Consider the following 18,463-nt stretch of genomic DNA (forward strand, 5'->3'; position numbering starts at 1 on the left):
CTGGCCATGTTTACCATGTCGCCCCCAAGATCAAACACAACCCTGATGTGGCCCTCAATGAAATTGAGTTTGACCCCCCACTCCCGCTCTAAGCAGTTTACAGAGTCAGCATGTTGCCCCTCAACAATCTTGGTCCTCATTTTACTGACCTCGGAAGGATGGAAGGCTGAGTCAACCTTGAGCCAGTCAGAATCGAACTCCTGGCAGTGGGAAGAATTAAGCTTGCAATACTGCATGCTAACCACTAGGTCCCCAGGGCATGTAACAATTTTTTTTTAAATATACATTTATATACATTTTATGATCGGGGGGAAAAAATAGTACCCCCGCAAACTGACCACGTTTTGATTCCGTTTTATTTATCAATTCATAAGTACATGGTTTAGAGAAAAGCTGTTAAAAGATCAATGAAATGTTACAAATTTAAGCGCTTCATTCCGTAGAGCTCTGCCATCAGGATAGATAATAGAATACAATTACAAGAATTATATAACCTATAATATAATAAAATCAGGAAAGTCCCCTGAACTTTTTGTTTTTGTCTAGACAGCACGGAGGAAGAAGTGGGGACAATAGGTTTCAGAGAATGAAAGGGATTCTGGAGATCATCTTGTCCAGCCCTTTCCTTGTAGTGAAATAACACTGGATTAACACCGCGGTAATAAAAGACGGATTGCTAAATGCCGCCAGCGTTCTTGAGACGGACATGAAATGTGTAGACATGCACTTTTTAGAGCCAATGTGTTGATTTGAGCCTTACACCCTTAGATTGTTAAAATTTTCTCCGATTCCCCTCAACCTGGTTTTTCAGGTCTGCCTCCATCAGTCACGGCAAAGAATATTTTTGGCTAGAGAAACGGATCCAAAAAGCAATCCTTTTTTTTCTTGGACTGTGGGATCCACTCACAAAACATCTTCAAATGCTTTGAGGATCACAGTTCTAGAAACACTAGATGAGCCTTGCTGACATTTCTCGTGGGTTTTTTTGGGGTGGGGTGGGGAAATCCAGGGTCAAATTCACAACCGTTTCTTCCTTTCCAACCCGGTCTTCCTTGCACAACTGTTGGTGCAAGAAAGAAAACCAAGTTGGCTGCCTTGAGCACTAGGGGAAAGAAGAAATGAATGAAATGGAGGACCGGGAGGGAAGAGGGTGGGTTTTTCAACCTTTGGAAGCTAGAAAGCAGGCTGAAATGTTACTTAGAATTGACCAAATGGTGATGATGCCGTATTAGAAGAGACATTCCCTTCACAGTTAGGTTTACGGGCTCACGGTCTCCCGGCTTCCTGTCAGGCAGTGGGAAGAGCCTCCACACGCACCCTCCAAATAGTGGGGTCTCTCTCACTGGAGGTCTTTTAGAGGCTGGCTGGTCAGTCATCCGTCAGAGATGTTCCAACAGAGCTTGGGGCAAGGAGGTCAGGCTAAATGACCTCGGAGGTCCCTTTCAACTCTTATAGTTTGGATTCAAATTCATTTCTTTTTCAGGGCGATAAAAGGATCTCAAATCAAGGTTGGGTTCACATGGAGATTAGAATGATGATTGCTGTCGGACCAGGAGAGCAAGGAATTCCCACAACCATTTCTGAAAAGAAAGTGTTTTTATTTATTTATTTATTTATTTGTCGCATTTCTATGCCGCCCAACTCCCAAGGGATGCTGCCAGTTCCCCCTTTCCTCTCTCTCTCCATGTCTGGCCTGCCTTGTCAGGGATGTTGTGAGAGGTTTAAGAAGAACTCCCCCCCCCCCAGAAAGTAGGGGAAAGGGGTTTCCGTATTTTCAACCAAGTTCATCACGCTCCGCAAGAATCCAGCAATGACCTCTGGATTCTTCCTTCAAGATCAATCAGGAGGATTTTTCAAATTATCACCCGCAGACCTCCCCTTAAGGACAAAGCAATAATAGTTCATTAAAGCCCTTTTAACATGCACCGTTCCAACTTTAGATTGTATAACACTGGGATGTTGGTTGGTTTCTTTTTAAATCCCCTAGGACCAGTGGTGGGATTCAAATAATTTAAAAATGGTTTCTCTGCCCTAATGACCGGCTGGGTGGGCGTGGCCACGGTGGGTGTGGCCAGGGGGTGTGACAGGCAGCACTGGGCCTCCTGCACCCGCCTGGGAGCGAAAATTGGCCATGGAGGGGGGGGAGGGGACACACCACCTCCCCGTGCCCCATTTTGGGCCTGAGGCCTCCCTGCAGCCTCCTGGGAGTGAAAATGGGCCACCCCCCGCACCCTGTTTTGGGCCTAGGCGGCCTTTCTGCAGTTACCTGGGAGCTAAAATGGGGTGCGTGGGGACTCCTGGAAGAGGAGGGGAGGGGCAGAGCCAGCCAGCAATTTAACTACCAGTTTGCCTGAACCGGCTGAATCCCACTAGGACTGCAAAATGGCTTGTGGGCCAATGAGCCAGTCTCATCCGTTGCCATAGATATATGACATACAACCTGGTAGGAAGAGACCAAAAAATATAGCATGCCCCCCCCCTTGTACAACCAACAAGCTTTTGAATTACCCACCCACCCCCCCCAAAAAAAAGAGAGAGAGAGAGAGAGAAAATATGGATACTATGGAATCTCTCTGGGTTCGAAGAGATTTGGGGCATAACAGTCTCCTACCTACCTAGTCCCTGTGGATTATGGCTCTTAGAAGGCCATCATGAAGATCGGTGGTTCACCCTTGGGGTGTTTTCGTGGGCCAACTGGGAGAACAAGCTGTGAGATCAGATGGGCCAGGGAACTCAATCCAGCAGGGCACAGTTTAAGGTTCTTACGATAACATTTCAACAGATGGCAGATTGATAGATACCATGTTCGTTAAGATAGAATGCTCCTTCTCAGGGTGCTCTACTTCAGAACATCCATGAGAAGGAGAGTTAAATCACTGACTGAACGAAGGAAGGCTCTTGGTCTTGATGGCAGGATGGCTGCCTCTGAAGGCCATCTTCTGGGAGACCTGAGGGCTTCCTTGGGCAAAGAAGATGGTCCAATCCAGCAGGGCATTGCTTAGATACTTATATACCTCTATAACAGGGGTGTCAAACTTGATTTCATTGAGGGCCGCATCAGGGTTGTGTTTGATCTCGGGGTGGGGGTGGGGGCAGGGGATGCGTGGCCAGCTCGACGTCACTTGTGTCGGGGTGCCTGTGGTGGCCTGAGCGCTCTTGTCAGCAAAAACGGGCTCCCGAGCTCCATTTTCAGCTGCGATGGCTTCCTGCAACCCTCAGCCAGTGTAAACGGGGCTCGGGAGGCTGCCCACGGCCCTCGCGAGCTCCGTTTTCGGCTGCGACAGCGTCCTACAGCCCTCTAGCAGCAAAAATGGAGCTCGGGAGGGCTGCAGGCACCATTTTTGTTGGCAAAGGCATCACGGGCCAATTCTTTGCTGTTTCCAGATCTAAGTATCCCGCGGCCCGGATCTGGCTCCTGGGCCTCGAGTTTGACACCCCTTCTCTATAACATATAACACACTATCCTTGACTATAGTTATCTAATTCTGTTCGTCCATGTATGTAACAAATGAAGAGGTCCCAATGGTGTTTTTCCAAACAGCAACTGGACTTCCTTGTTGTTTTTTTTCCTCCTTGGAAACGTTTCGCTTCTCATCAAAGAAGATTCAATTGTGAAGAATTTCCGTTCTCAAGCTTCTTGGATGAGAAGCGAAACGTTTTCAAGGAGGAAAAAAAAAACCATAAAGAAAGTCCAGTTGTCTTTTGACAAAAGCATCTTTGGGAAAACCACAACCTTCGAGGATCTCCAAAGACAACGAAGAAGCTTCTGAAACATTATTTGACATGAAACAAGAGTCAGCTCTCTTTCCCATTTTTTTCCTCCTTCGCAGTTGAAGCTCATTGCAGAGCGATCTCCCGTTGCGCCAAATGCCCTTTAAACCCCGGATCAGATGATTTCCGCGGCGTGGATCCTCTGATGCGAGACCAGCGAGTCGCCGCGCGAGAACTGTTTCCCGCAGACGGGACACTCGTACGGCTTCTCCCCGGTGTGGATGCGCTGATGCGACGTGAGGTTGCTGCTCTGGCTGAAGGCTCTCCCGCACTCCAGGCAGGTGTACGGCTTCTCCCCGGTGTGGGTCCTCTGGTGTAAAGTGAGGTGTGCGCTCCGGCTGAAACTCTTCCCGCACTCGAGGCACAGGTAGGGCTTCTCCCCCGTGTGCATTCTCAGGTGCGAGGCGAGGTTCCCGCTGAAACTGAACCTCTTGCCGCAATCCAGGCATTTGTACGGTTTGTCCCCCGTGTGAGTCCGTTCGTGGGACAGGAGATGCTTTCGACAAGTGAAGGTCTTCTCACACTGTAGGCAGCGATACCGGGCTTTGCGGGTGTGAATCTTCTGGTGCCTGGTGAGGTGGGTGCTCCGACGGAAGCTCTTGCCGCACTCGGCACAGGTGTGTGGCCTCTCGTTCGTGTGCTTGGCCTGTTTGTGTTGGGCGAGCTTGGCCTCGTCGCCGAAGCTCTTGCCGCAACGGAAACACTTGTACAGTTTCTCAGCCAGGTGGACCCTTTTATGGGAAATCAGCCGGGTGCTTCGGTAGAAACCCTTGCCGCACTCCGAGCACTTGTACGGCTTCTCCCCCCGGTGAAGCTTTTGATGCAAAATCAGATAATCGCCGCGACTGAAGCTTTTCCCGCACTCGAAACATCGGAAGGGCTTCTCGCCCGTGTGAGTCCTCTGGTGCCTGGTGAGGTCCGACTTGCAACTGAAGGTCTTCCCACACAGGGCACACTTATTCGCACTCGTCCCTTCGGTGTTCGGATGCTCGAGTATCGTTACAGACACCTCTGCGGGCTCCTCCTTAATCTGGATGTTTTCTGCAGGAGAAAAAAAAAAAAAGGAGTCTGGAAAAGGGTTGGGTTTTAGGCCCTGTCAGATAACCGGATTAAAAAGCCAACCCCATACAGGCCAGGATTACTGTTAAAGTAACAGAATTCAATAAAGGAGAATATTTGTAGCTCAGGGTTGAAATGAGGGGCCCTTGGTGCCTCTGAGCTTGGTGGTTTTCTTGCAGCTGTTTTGTTTTCATCATCCTAATCCAATCCTAAATTGCATTAACAGAGGGATACAATCAGGATCAAGTGAGGTACTAACACCGCTCTATAAACTAAGCCTTAGTAAAACCACACCTAGAATGCTGCATCCAGTTTTGGTCACCACACTATGAAAAAGATGTTGAAACTCTAGAAAAAGTGCAGAGAAGAGCAACCAGGATGATTAGGGGACTGGAAGCTAAAACATATAATGAACGGTTGCAGGAACTGGGCACGGCTAGTCTAGTGAAGAGAAGAGAAGGACCAGGGGAGACATGATAGCAGTCTTCCAATATTTGAGGGGCTGCCACAGAGAGGAGGGGGTCAAGCTATTTTCCAAGCACCTGAAGGCCAGACAAGGAATAATGGAAGGAAACTGAACAAGGAGAGATTCAACCTGGAAATAAGGAGAAATTTTCTGACTGGGAGCAATCAACCAATGGGACAGAAGTTGCCTCAGAAATTGTGGGGGTTTCATCATTGGAGGCTTTCAAGAAGAGATCGGACTGCCATTTGTCAGAAATGGTGTAGGATCTCTTGCTTGGGCGGGGGAGGGGGGTGTTGGACTAATGACCTAGATCCATTCCCTTCCAACTCTGTTCATCTGTTAAATCCTTGTAGCACTGATGATGTTACCTAGCTGGGTAATGAAACGTCTAGAGAAAACAACCAAGCTCAGGGAGCACTCAATAACATAATCTGGCAAGTCTTGAGTGGGCTTCCCTCTCCCGCCTTTTATCTTTTTAAGAACTAGGGAGGGGCTTGCCCAAAATGTTTTCTCAAATTACTTTCTTGGCCAGGGGCTCATGTCCCTCTTATCTGACCACTGCCTCCTCCTCCTCCTCCTCCTCCTTCTGTCCTTCAAGGCCATTTCCTCTATGGTAGTCCTTGAGTTACAACCAACCTAAAAAAGGGAATTAGGACCCGGATTCAAAGTTCTGACAGTTGGGTCCCCCTCCACAGTCACAGGGTCAAATTTCGGGCAATCGGTGACACGGCTGCATTTACAGTCCACACTCCCAGTTTTTGGCAAAACTGCGCCTATAGTGAACTGTTGGTTTGCTTAACGACTATGGTGTTTTGCTTAATGACTGTTACAGTCACTCTACAGCCAATCATTTGTTTAACAACCATTGCAAGAAAGGTAATAATATTGGGTTTGTCATGACTGTTACAACATATGACCATAATGGTCAGGCTCCATTACAATTGCGCCACCAAGGCTGCGCCACCAAGGCTCTGGCCTCTGGAGGCTTCAGGGAGTTCTGCTAGGCCCAAAATGGGGCGCGGGGGGTTCGCGCGCATGCGTGGAAGGTGGAGGTGCGCGGGGGGGGTCGTAGATGCCTGCGCAGGGGGGCCATTGCCTTAGGGGTGTGGGCACACACGCACAATCGCGCACTTTTGGCACCCGACATAAAAAAGATTCACCATCGCTGGCATAGTGTCAGCACTTCAAATTACATTCGTTCCAGCGCTGACATAAGGAGGAGAAGAGGGGGCAGCTAGCAAGAGGACGCTTGACTTTTCACCTACTTATTTTCCCTGAAGATAATATCCCCTAGGAGATGGGGTGGGAGGGGGGACATTCCTGGGAGCTGAAGTAGTAGATATGGGGAGAGTGATTTGGAAGATGGCCAATGAAATGCAGAGAATTGGGGAACGGAAGTGTTGCGGCCCCGCCCTCTGAGCCTATCTCATCGGAGGAAGGTTTGGGGTCAGGAAGTCAGTGTTGGCTTCGACATAATCGGGGACAGATTGTCATGCTTAATAAATGAAAGATTTCATCAAAGATTATCTGTTTGGAAATGCAATTTATTTGAGACGACATCGAAACCTGACACATAGGGTTTCCTGCCTAAGTAGGGGTTGGACTAGAAGACCTCCAAGGTCCCTTCCAACTATCTCATCCCATCCCATCCCACCCCATTTCTATTATTTCTGTTTCTATTATTTCCATTTTTATACTACTCTGCCTGGCTTTTTCTGTTGAATCTTGCTGGCTCTAGAGCTAACTTTTCAAACTTGGACATGAGAATGAATTCCCCGGGATAGAGAGCTGATCTCTTGGATATCCTCACAAGAGGGTAGATATTACACTCACCCACTTCCACTGGAGGAAAATTATTGTCTTGAGAACTTCCTGGTGAACGTTTCAGCTGATGCTGTGAAGTGAAGCTTTCGGGGAGGAAACCTCCCTCTGTGGCTGATCTTGCCATCCAGTCTTCTTCAGGAGGAAAAAAATGAAAAAAAAAATGAATGTAAAACATTTCAGGTTCATCTTTTCCTGAACGGTGTTAAGCATAATTAAAAATAATTAGGTAAACAACTTTCTAATCACTTTGGCAAAAGTCTAAAATTCCAATTGAACGCATTAGGGATGTCTGCATGGTCTGATAAATAAATAAATAAAAAGAGCGAGTATGGTCCTATAATGCCAACTTTATCAATACAGTTTCAAGCAATTTGTAAAAACTGTTGCTTAGGCATAAGGAAGCTTCTCAGGAATTCTGGGAGTTGAAGTCCACAAGTCATAAAGGGGCCATCGTTCCCCACACTGGCTCAGGAATTGAAAAGTCATGAAGGGGCCATAGTTCCCCCATGTTGGCTCAGGAATTCTGGGAGTTGAAGTTCACAAGTCATAAAGGGGCCTGGTGGCTCAGCAGACTAAAAGCATTGTGATTAACACCAGCTGTCTGCAATTACTGTAAGTCCGAATCTCACCAGGCTCAAGGTTGACTCAGCCTTCCATCCTTTCTAAGGTAGGTAAAATGAGGACCCAGTTTGTGGGGGCAAGAAGCTGACTTTGTATAAATATACAAAAGTATGAAGGCTATTGCTTCACGCATTGTAAGCCACCCTGAGTCTCCGGAGACGGGCGGCATATAAATCAAATAAAAATAAAATAAAAATAAAAATAAACTAAAGGGGCCATTGTTCCCCACACTGGCTCAGGAATTCTGGGAGTTGAAGTCCACAAGTCATAAAGGGGCCATCGTTCCCTGTGCTAGCTCAGGAATTCTGGGAGTTGAAGTCCACAAGTCATAAAGGGGCCATAGTTCCCCCATGTTGGCTCAGGAATTCTGGGAGTTGAAGTCCACAAATCATAAAGGGGCCATGGTTCCCCCATGTTGGGTCAGGAATTCTGGGAGTTGAAGTCCACAAGTCATAAAGGGGCCATCGTTCCCCACACTGGCTCAGGAATTCTGGGAGTTGACAAGTCATAAAGGGGCCATAGTTCCCCCATTTGGCTCAGGAATTCTGGGAGTTGAAGTCCACAAGTCATAAAGGGGCCACGATTCTCCACTTCTGGCCTAGAAAAATCCACCTTCAAATTTCTGCTTCTGCCCTCCGGCTCTTGGGCTGGTCATTTTTGTCATGGCTCATCTTACCTGACTAGTTTGTTGATATTGTAGGAAGAACGTTTGGGCAACCTTTCTCTTTGAGGTCTCAGAAAAAAAGGCAAGCGACACATTCAATACAGGTAGTCTCCACTTACGATCTTTCTTTTAACAACCGTTCAAACTTATGACAATGCTGAGAAAAGTGAGTTGCAACCCGTCCTTATGACTGCCACAGCGTTACCAACAGTCACATGATCAAAATTCAGAGCCTTCGCATGTATTTATGACCGTTGCAGTATCACACGGTCACATGATCTCTATTTATGACCTTCATTGGGAGGTTTCTGACAAGCAACTTCAATGGGAGCAGCTGGATTTGCTTAACGATGACCCCGTTCACTTAAAAACGTCATTCTTTAGCGATGGGACATTCCAATCCCAACTGTGGTCATAAGTCGAAGACTACCTGAGATGAAAATCTGCCCCTTTTTTTCCTCTACAGGTAATCAACCATATGACTAATTTAACAACTGTTGTGGCCCGTACGAGGCCTGTGCGGATTGTAGCTGATTTAGACAGCGAGGAGGCTGGTGTGATGCTGCGCCAGCAGCCTGTGCAGCTGGCACTCGAGTCAGACAATGAGGAGGCTGGAGAAGATGTGGTGCCAGAGGAAGGGATTCAGCCAGGGCCTTCAGAACCCCCAGAAGCTCCCTTAAGTGAAGAGGACAGAGAGGAGGAGCCTCTTCTCAATGCTCGGGTGCACAGAGCTGCCAAAAGGCAGGAGTGGCTCCTCAGGAGGAGGTCTCCTCGAGAGTAAGGCCTGGGGCTAATTGGCCACTCCCTTAGTCTATTTAAGGAGGAACGCCGACTGCAGCAATTTGCAGGGAACAACTTAGTTCACATACCTTCCTCTCTTGTCTTGCTTATCTTATCAGCTTCCTGAAAATTGCTTCTGGGCATTCTGCCAACCATAGTAAGCTTTCAGTTATTATTCTTTGAATTCTTGGTGGCTGTTAATGCAGTTAATTAACAGCCGTTGTTGTAAAAGACTGGTTTATTTAGTAAACTAAGATTTGAACAGACTTTGTGTGTGCTGCGTTCTTTGGGGTCCGTAGCTGGGGCAGAACAGAAACCCACAAGGGAGCCAAGCTAAGCCTGGCCTAGAAAGGAATTTCAGGGACATTCAAGACCCCTCCGTTCTCCCACCCCAAATTGTGTTATTCCTCTTTACCTGACGGAAGGGCCTCTTCGCTGTCATCTTCCTCCTTGACGATGACACGCAACAGCCCCAATTCAGAGTCCCAGAAAGACTGGGTGGCGTTGGAGCAATCTGGACTTCTGGACTCCTACAATGACAGAGAAATTCAGCCAGATCTAAAGACCTCAACCTGCCTTGCACCCTCCACTTAAACGCGGAATCGGGCAACTTCGTTTTGGGACCAGGCTAAATTTACCCTATGATTTTTGGCCACTGGGGGCTGCAAAAGACACAGGGGAGGATGCGATGATTTGGTGATGTATAGGTAGTCCTCGACTTACAACGGTTCATTTAATTACAATGGCACTGCAAAAAGTGACTTTATGACCATTTTTCATACTTAGGACCATGGTAGCTTCTCCAGAGTCACCTGATTTACATTTGGATGCTTTAGCCACTGACTCACATTTAATTAATTAATTTAATTAGCCACTGACTCACATTTAATTACAATGGCACTGCAAAAAGTGACTTTATGACCATTTTTCACACTTAGGACCATGGCAGCTTCTCCAGAGTCACCTGATTTACATTCGGATGCTTTAGCCACTGACTCACATTTATGACGCTTGCAGTGTCCCGGGATCACATCATCCCGTTTGTCGACCTTCTGACAAGCAAAGTCAACGGGGAAGCCAGATTCACTTAACAACCGTGTGACTAATTGAACCGCCACAATTATTCACTTAACAAATGTGGCAAGAAAAGTCATAACGTGGGGGCAGAACCCACTAGACAAATATCTCGCTTAGCAATATACATTTTGGGCTCAATTTTGTGATCGTTAACAGGTAAATCGAGGACTACCTGTAATTGGAACGAGTGGGCAGAAGTTTTGCGGGGCGGTTTAGAGCGTGGAAGTGAAGCCGGGTCGGATCCGGCTATTGGATGGGGGCCCCTGGGAATCCAGAGCTGTGGGACGTGAAAAGAGATCGCAGAAGAAATCAATGAGAAACTCCCGCAAAACTACCCAAATTCAGCCAGCAAAGTTGAGTTAAGAATCTATTTAGCATTAAAAAAAAAAAAAAAAAAAGCAGGTAGACATTTTCAGATTTGCCACTGGGTGGCAACAACTGAGAGATCAGATTAGGACAGGGAAAACTCAACTTTACTTTCCATCTCAGCTACAGATTAGCATTTAGCATTAGCATTTAGATTTACCGTATTTTTCAGACTATAAGACACACCGGAGCATAAGACGCACCAAGATTTCGAAGAGGTAAACAAGAAAACAAGGAGCCTTGGTAGTACAGTGGTTTAATGCACCCTGTTATTAACACAGCTGCCTGCAATTTCTGTAGGTTCGAATCTCACCAGGCTCAAGGTTGACTCAGCCTTCCATCCTTTCTAAGGTAGGTGAAATGAGGACCCAGTTTGTGGGGGCAATAAGCTGACTTTGTATAAATATACAAAAGTATGAAGGCTATTGCTTAACGCATTGTAAGCCGCCCTGAGTCTCCGGAGAAGGGTGGCATATAAATCAAATTAAAAAAAAAAAGGTTTTGCCCTTCCCGGCCCCCAGGAGCACTCTGCAGGCCTCCCAAACCCTCTGTGCGTCCCATTTTTCACAATAACGGGGCATGCAGAGGGTTTGGGAGGCCTGCAGAGTGCTCCTGGGGACTGGGGAGGGCAAAAACATTGTTTTTGCGAAAAACGGGCCCATTTTTGGCCTCCCAAATCCCCCACGCGTCACATTTTTGCCCTCCCCAGCCCCCAGGAGCACTCTGCAGGCCTCCCAAACCCTCTGCGTGCCCTGTTTTTACAAAAAACGGGCCTGTTTTTGGCAGGGTTTCGGGACGCCAAAAATGTCTGTATTCGGTGTATAAGACGCACCAACATTTCCACCCTCTTTTAGGGGGGAAAAAGGTGTGTCTTATACTCCAAAAAGTATGGTGTATACCCAGTGGTGGGATTCAAGTAATTTAACAACCGGTTCTCTGCCCTAATGATTTCTTCCAACAATTATTTGCCAAACTGCTCAGAAAGTTAACAACCGGTTCTCCCGAAGTGGTGAGAACTGCCTGAATCCCACCACTGAATATACCGCTTCACAGGTCTCTTTAAGCGGTTTACAGAGTCAGCCTATTGCCCCCAACAATCTGGGTCCTCTGTCAGGTTTCGAGGTCATCTCAAATAAATTGCATTTCAAACAAAATCTTTGAAGTAAAACTCCCATTTATTAAGCACGACATTCTGAATCCGACTCCAATTGCAGCCAACACTGACTTCCAGACCCCAAACCCTCCCTTTCCGTTCCCCGCTCCCCTGCACTCATTGGCCATCTTCCAAGTACCTCTACCCCTAATCTACCGCCCCAGCTCAAGGAATTTCCCCCGTCCCATCCCATCTCCTAGGGGATATTATCTCCAGGGAAAATAAGTAGGTGAAAAGTCAAACGTCCCTTTCCAGACGCCTCTGCCTCTCCTTCTTATGTCAGCACTAGAGTAAATGCAGCTTGAAGTGCTGACATCCTCATTTTACCGACCTCGGAAGGATGGAAGGCTGAGTCAGCTTTGAGCCTGGTGAGATTCGAGTTGCCAAATTGCAGGCAGCTGGCAGTCAGCAGAAGTAGCCTGCAGTCCTGGATTCTAACCACTGCGCCACCACGGCCCCAGATGCTCGGGGGGAGACGGGACTCTGGGCCACTCACGTTCAACCTAGCCTACCTCACAAGATTGTCATGGGGGAGAAAACGGGAAGAGGGAGATTCTGTGTGGTGCCTTGAATAAACAAAGACTGATACTCAATGTTAAAAGTTAGGACTGAAGCTTAAAAGAGAAGCCAGGTGAATCTGATCATTACCATTTTGTGTTCTTTTGCTTCCTGAAACGTGGTTGTGCTGCAGTTCCCAATCGTCTTTCAGCTGGAGTCCTGAATGCTTCACCTCCCAAGAATTCCCACCAAGGATGACTGGATTTATTTTTAAGCTTTGTGTATACGCCACTGCAACCTAGATGATGGAGTGGAAAGTTAGATTGTTAGAATGAAGTCTATAAGAAGAATCATTTGCAAACTGACTTGTTTTATTTTTCTATCGTTCATGATGGAAAATGGTAGAATTATTGAATTGTGGAGTTGGAAGGGGCCGCTAAGATCGTGTAAACCAGTGTTTCTCAACCTCCGCAATTTTAAGGTATGTGGACTTCAACTCCCAGAATTCCCCAACCAGCATGTCAATCCAACCCTCTGTAACGGAGACGAAAATCAGTCAAACCATCCTCCAGTCCAGATCCTGTATAGCCTCTTCTTAAAAACCTCCAGCAGTGGAGAACTCACAGAACTTCAAATAACACATATTAAGAACTTCAAATAACATTTACTTGTCCCAAAGGTGCTTTTTCAAGAGGCAACTGGTTTCTTTGTTTCTTTACTCGAACTAAAGAAGCTTCTTGGATGAGAAGCAAAACATCTTCAAAGAAAAACCAGAAAGTCTAGTTGCCTCTTGAAAAAATGGACCTTTGGGACAACCATGACCTGGATGACTGAGAATCTCCATAGACAACGTTCGGGTTTTATTTCATTTATATCTCACTTCTTCAGGAGTTCAAGGCAGTCCACCTTCATTACTGTACATTTATCAATACTAAGCACTTTTAAGATGTGATCCATTGTTTCGATGACACATTTTTAGAAGGAGGATTGTTGTTGTTGTTGTTGTTGTTGTTATTGTTGTTGTTGTTGTTGTTGTTATTATTATTATTATTATTATTATTATTATTATTATTATTATTATTTATTGGATTTATATGCCGCCCTCTCTCCAAAGGACTCAGGGCGGCTCACATCAGCGAAACAATCCCAATAAATACACATTAAAACATATTAAAACAAACTAAAACCAATTTAAAACCAATTTAAAACAGTAGACCCCATCAGTCCAGGCTAGGCTGTTTAAACAGCCATATGTCTTAAGCTCGTGGCTTAAAAGTTATATTGGTAGTCCAGTATTTTCCTTGTTTATTTTATGTACTGCTAGCTTCAGCTGGCTCCTGGCAGTTTGCAATTGTGTTAAAATTGGAACAATAAAATGACAGTACATTCAAAACAAAAACCACGTTGCTGGATAATCCTCCAGCATGCCCCGTGGAAGAACTCTCTCTCTCGTTTTTTTCCTGTGACACTGTTTTCCTATCTCCAAAGAGATACAGGGGTTTTCTATACAAATTCAGAATAAAAATGTCATCCAAAGGGAGTGAAAGAAAGCATCATTCCACAGAGAGGAAACCTGTCTGCAATGCTCAGAGCCTTGGTGGAGTTAGTCTAATAGCATCTTCTGAGAATAAAAGCAGTTTTTCTCTTAATCTTCTGCCATCTGTGCTGGATTTCAACTCCCAGAATGCTCTGCCGGGAGCGCTTAAAATGCCACATTGCTGGATAAGGATCATGGGGATTGAAGTCCAACAGGGGTACCTGTTAGGGAAAGTTGATCTGGGGAATAGGAAAAGCCAAGTTCAGGTTCATTTTTAGCCATCAAAATTGGACGGTTTGGGGCAACTCCTTCAGTTCAGCCTACCTCACAGGCACATTTTGGCAATACAACAAAAGGCAAGCTTTTTGAGCTTTTGGGGAAAAGGTAAGATAAAAATCCATCCAAAAAGAAGATTATTTCCTCCCTCCTCCCAACTTGTTTCCTCTGCAATACATACTGAGGAAGCAACCATTATGATCCTGATTTATCACTGGTTGCTTATATGCACACTGAGAGCTTTTGCACCGGAGACAAATTCCTTGTGTGTCTAATCACGCTCGGCCAATAAAGAATTCTCTTCTATTAAGAAGATCCCAGCTGCCATTGTAAACTCCTCTATGGCAGAAAACTAAGGTTGGGGATGCTAGCCTAGGTAGCTCAGGTAAGTGAGCCACTCTGCATATTTCAGATACGAAGACAAAAAAGGCTGGTTAGACCATCCTGATGCAAAAAAACGGTGTTTTCAGATCATCTCAACTGATACTGGGGCTTAATAGGGAGTGATTTGCAAACTCTCCTAAAGTTAGCATGCGATCTATATGGTAGTGAATTGAGCAAACCTAGTTAAACAATCCATGGATTATCACAAGAGGTGCCAAAAAGCCTCAACAGGAGCGCTGAAGACTTAGTGCTGCCATCTTACCATTATTAATGGTAAAATAAGTTGACCCCCTCTTCTTTGTGACAGTCCTTCAGATACTAGAATCATGTCCGTCTGTCCGTCTCCCCCAGTCCTTTTTTTCTTTAGACTAGCCAAACCCATATCCTACAAACCGTTCTTCCTATGTTTTAGTCTCCAGGCCTTTTTTTAAATTATTAGTTGTTCTTCTTTGCACTTTTTCCAAAGTCTCCACATCTTTAAATAAAAAATATTTAAATAAAAAATATTTAAATAAAAAATATTTACAGACCCCTCGCATCCTGGACATAAACTATTTCAACTCCTACCCTCAAAACGACGCTATAGAGCACTGCACACCGGAACAACTAGACACAAGAACAGTTTTTTTCCCAAACGCCATCACTCTGCTAAACAAATAATTCCCTCAACACTGTTAAAATATTTACTAAATCTGCATTATTATTAATCTTCTCAATGCTCCTATCACCCATCTCCTCCCACTTATGACTGTATGACTGTAACCTTGTTGCTGGTATCCTTAAGATTTATATTGATTGATTCCTAATATGATTTGATTGCTTATTTGTTCCCTATGACTATTAGTAAGTGTTGTACCTTATGATTCTTGATGAATGTATCTTTTCTTTTATATACACCGAGAGCGTATGCACCAAAGACAAATTCCTTGTGTTTCCAATCACACTTGGCCAGTAAAGAATTCTATCCTATCCTATCCTATCCTATCCTATCCTATCCTATCCTATCCTATCCTATCCTATCCTTATCCCTATCCTATCCTATCCTATCCTTATCCCTATCCCTATCCCTATCCCTATCCCTATCATCCCTATCCCTATCCCTATCCCTATCTCTATCCCTATCCCTATCCCATTCTTCGTTTGTAATCTGGGGACCAAAACAGAATGCAGTACAGAGAGTCCTCAACTTACAACCTGGAATTTATGCTGCTAAGCGAGGCATTTGCTCAGTGAGTTTTTCCCCCATTTTACCACCTCTCTTGCCGCCGCTGTTAAGCGAATCACTGCCGTCGTTAAAATTAATAACAGGGCGCTGAAGTGAATCTAGCTTCGCCATTGACTTGGCTTGTCAGAAGGGGATCACGTGAGTCCCGGGACACTGCAGCGGTCATACAGGCGAGTCACTTGTGTCAAGCATGCAAAGGTCAATCCCTTGAGCGTGGGAAACGCTGCAATGGCCCGTAAGGATGGGGTGGGGGGGTGGAGAAGTCACTTTTTACAGCGCTTTTTCTAACTTTGGACGGTCACTAAACGAACCGTTGTAAGTTCGAGGACTGCCTGTGTTCCAGGTGCCGCCTCACCAAAGCATGCACTTACACGTGTGCGGGTATGTACACGTGTGCAGGCATGCAATTGCAGCTTTCCAACGCCCATCCTAATTCTTTCCCTCCCAGCGGATCCCCTCCTGTTTGGACCCGACGGCCGTCGCACTCACAGCGGACACTTGTGGGTGGGAAGGGCCGTCCCAAGAACCGTCCAAGAACCGGGAAGCGAGCGGGTCGAGGGAGGCCAGACGGGTTGCAACGGGTCAGAGCCGGGACCAGCCGGACGGTGTATAATATATGAACAGGGTGGAATGGGGGAAGTCGGGGGGGGGTGTTACTTCTCTCGGCTCTTCCCGGGGCGGCTCTTCCTTCCTCCTTCCCTCCCTCCCTCGGCTGTCACCTGGCGCGCGCGCCGTCGCCCTCGGGCTCAGCGCGGAGAAACAGGAAAAGGTCCTTCTCTCTCTTTTTCCCCCGAGGGTGTGCGCGCGCTCGCTCCCCCCGCCCCCGCCCCCGCCCGCCCCACAGACATAGAAACACACACACACATATACAAACCGCCGCCGTCTATTCTAGGCAGCCGAACTCGTCTGCTTTTCATGCCCTTCAAACCCGCCCCTTTCCCGGGAGAAGCGTGGACGGGCTTGGGATCATGGCGGTCGCCCTCCTCTCCCCCCCCTCCTCCCCCGCTTGAGCCCGGGGGTGGGTGGGTGGGAGGAGAAGGGAGGGGTTTGGAGCTCTGCAGCCCTCAGGAAACGGAGCGGAGCCGCCGCAAAAGAAGGCCCTTTTCCTTCAGAAGCGGGGACTTGGGGGGACGGTGTCAAGGAGAGAAGCCACAGAGAGCAATAGGGGTGGGGAACGATGGCCCCTTTAATGACTTGTGGACTTCAACTCCCAGAATTCCTGAGCCAGCCATGCTTATGAGCCACACTGGTTCAGGAATTCTGGGAGTTGAAGTCCACAAGTCATTAAAGGGGCCATTGTGCTGGCTCAGGAATTCCAACATTTACCATCAGAATAGAGCTGGAAGGGACCTTGGAGGTCTTCTAGTCTAGTCCAATCCCCTGGTCAAGCAGGAAGCCCTGAGAGTTGGCTGTCTACTCTCTTCTCTGAAAGTCTCCAATGATGGAGCACCCACAACTTTTGGAGGCAACTCACGCCATTGGTTAATTGTTCTCACCCCTTAATTCCTGGTTGCTTCTCTCTCTTTTTTTAAAAAAATAATTATTATTTTTTCTTTAAAAACAAGAACAGAAACACACACAAAACATAAATTTCCATTTTACAATAGTTTCATATCGGTCTTCTTTTAAAATTCACGATTTTCCCCTCCCCGTCTTTACATATATTTATATTTGTGGTTCCCTTGTATATATTTCTTTATCTGTTATACATATTATTGTATTGCTTCTCTCCTTTGATGGAGAGAAGCCCCTTTGATGCTAAAATAAAGCCAGGTCATGACACACACTTGAAAGTAAATCAGGAAGCCTGTAATTGCGGAGTGTGTCTGGCAAGAATAAAGAATGCTTATCTACAGGAAATATGCCATGTGTTAATCTTGTAACAATTCTGGGTAGTTAGAAAGCTGATAAAAGTAACAAGTTAGACAACTTGCAGGCCTCAGCTAAAAATTAGGAATACAGATGGCCTGCAGCCAATAAAATGTGTATTAGAGAACTCTTGGGGCATTCATTAGCCAAGGCTTAGCACAGTGATGGCTAACCTTTTTGCCGTTGTGTGCCAAAAACAGGGGGAGTATGGAGGGGTCATGTGTGTGCGTGCCCACACACATAATTCAATGCGCCACGCCCCCCCTGTGCATGCGTGTGTGATCCCCCCACCCCCCTCACTTTTGGCATGTGATAGCACGGTGGGCCCGATGGGCCCGGTAGGCCCGTTTTTCGCCCTGCCCAGGTTCCAGAGGCTTTCTTGGAGCCTGGGGAGGGCAAAAGCGGCCTTCCCCACACCCCCATAGACCCTCTGGAGCTGAGCTAGGGCAACGCTCACGTGCCCACTGATATGGCTCCACGTGCCATAGGTTCGCCATTATGGGCTTAGGAATAGGGACAGCTAGAGACCAATAGAACAAATTGTAGAATTATTATTAAAATGTTTATTAGATGATATTTCTTATTATCTCGCCTTGTCCCACCTTTTCTTTTAGTGAAAATGTGCACCCGCCCTCTGGAATGAGCTACCTCCCGGAATACGGCTGATTCTGGATTTCCGCACTTTCCATAAGGCCCTGAAGACGTTTTTATTTCAGCAAGCTGGCCTGGCCTGAATAGGTTTTATGGGTTAGTTTTTTAATTGTATTGCTAGGGGTTTTAAATTGGGGCGGCTGTTTAATTTAATTTATTTTTAATTATTTTAACTTTTATATTGTATGTCATTTTAATTCTCGGCTGTTCACCGCCCTGAGTCCCTTCGGGGAGAAGGGCGG

At 46.4% G+C, this 18,463-nt stretch overlaps 1 protein-coding gene across 5 annotated transcripts; it reads right to left on the minus strand.

Annotated features, from left to right (window-relative positions):
* Positions 1-338: 338 nt before the first annotated feature.
* LOC148115859 (uncharacterized) lies at positions 339-16,811 on the minus strand. 5 transcript variants are annotated; one of them, XM_087884426.1, is made up of 5 exons: positions 16,576-16,811; positions 12,430-12,577; positions 9,601-9,715; positions 7,130-7,252; positions 339-4,812 (listed from the first exon to the last, which is right to left on the minus strand). In XM_087884426.1, exons 2-5 carry the CDS (start codon positions 12,430-12,432, stop codon positions 3,887-3,889), a joined length of 1,167 nt encoding a protein of 388 aa, XP_087740552.1. In that variant the 5' UTR covers positions 12,433-12,577; positions 16,576-16,811; the 3' UTR covers positions 339-3,886. The 5 variants fall into 5 exon arrangements, with proteins under 5 accessions (XP_087740552.1, XP_087740551.1, XP_087740549.1 ...); XM_087884425.1 differs by having other exon boundaries at positions 16,566-16,690; XM_087884423.1 differs by having other exon boundaries at positions 16,421-16,670.
* Between the last annotated feature and the right edge of the window lie 1,652 nt (positions 16,812-18,463).

Source organism: Pantherophis guttatus, chromosome 2 (assembly GCF_059756535.1).
Source record: "Pantherophis guttatus breed Tessera chromosome 2, ASM5975653v1, whole genome shotgun sequence".
Taxonomy (NCBI): domain Eukaryota; kingdom Metazoa; phylum Chordata; class Lepidosauria; order Squamata; family Colubridae; genus Pantherophis; species Pantherophis guttatus.

Bases quoted from the DNA above. Each gene is read 5' to 3' on its own strand.
- LOC148115859 (XM_087884426.1), bottom strand. The intron at 7,253-9,600 runs GTAAAGAGGAAT...TTCCTCCTGAAG, and splicing joins CGAAGAGGCCCTTCCGTCAG to AAGACTGGATGGCAAGATCA. The intron at 4,813-7,129 runs GTGAGTGTAATA...TTTCTCCTGCAG, and splicing joins TTTTCCTCCAGTGGAAGTGG to AAAACATCCAGATTAAGGAG.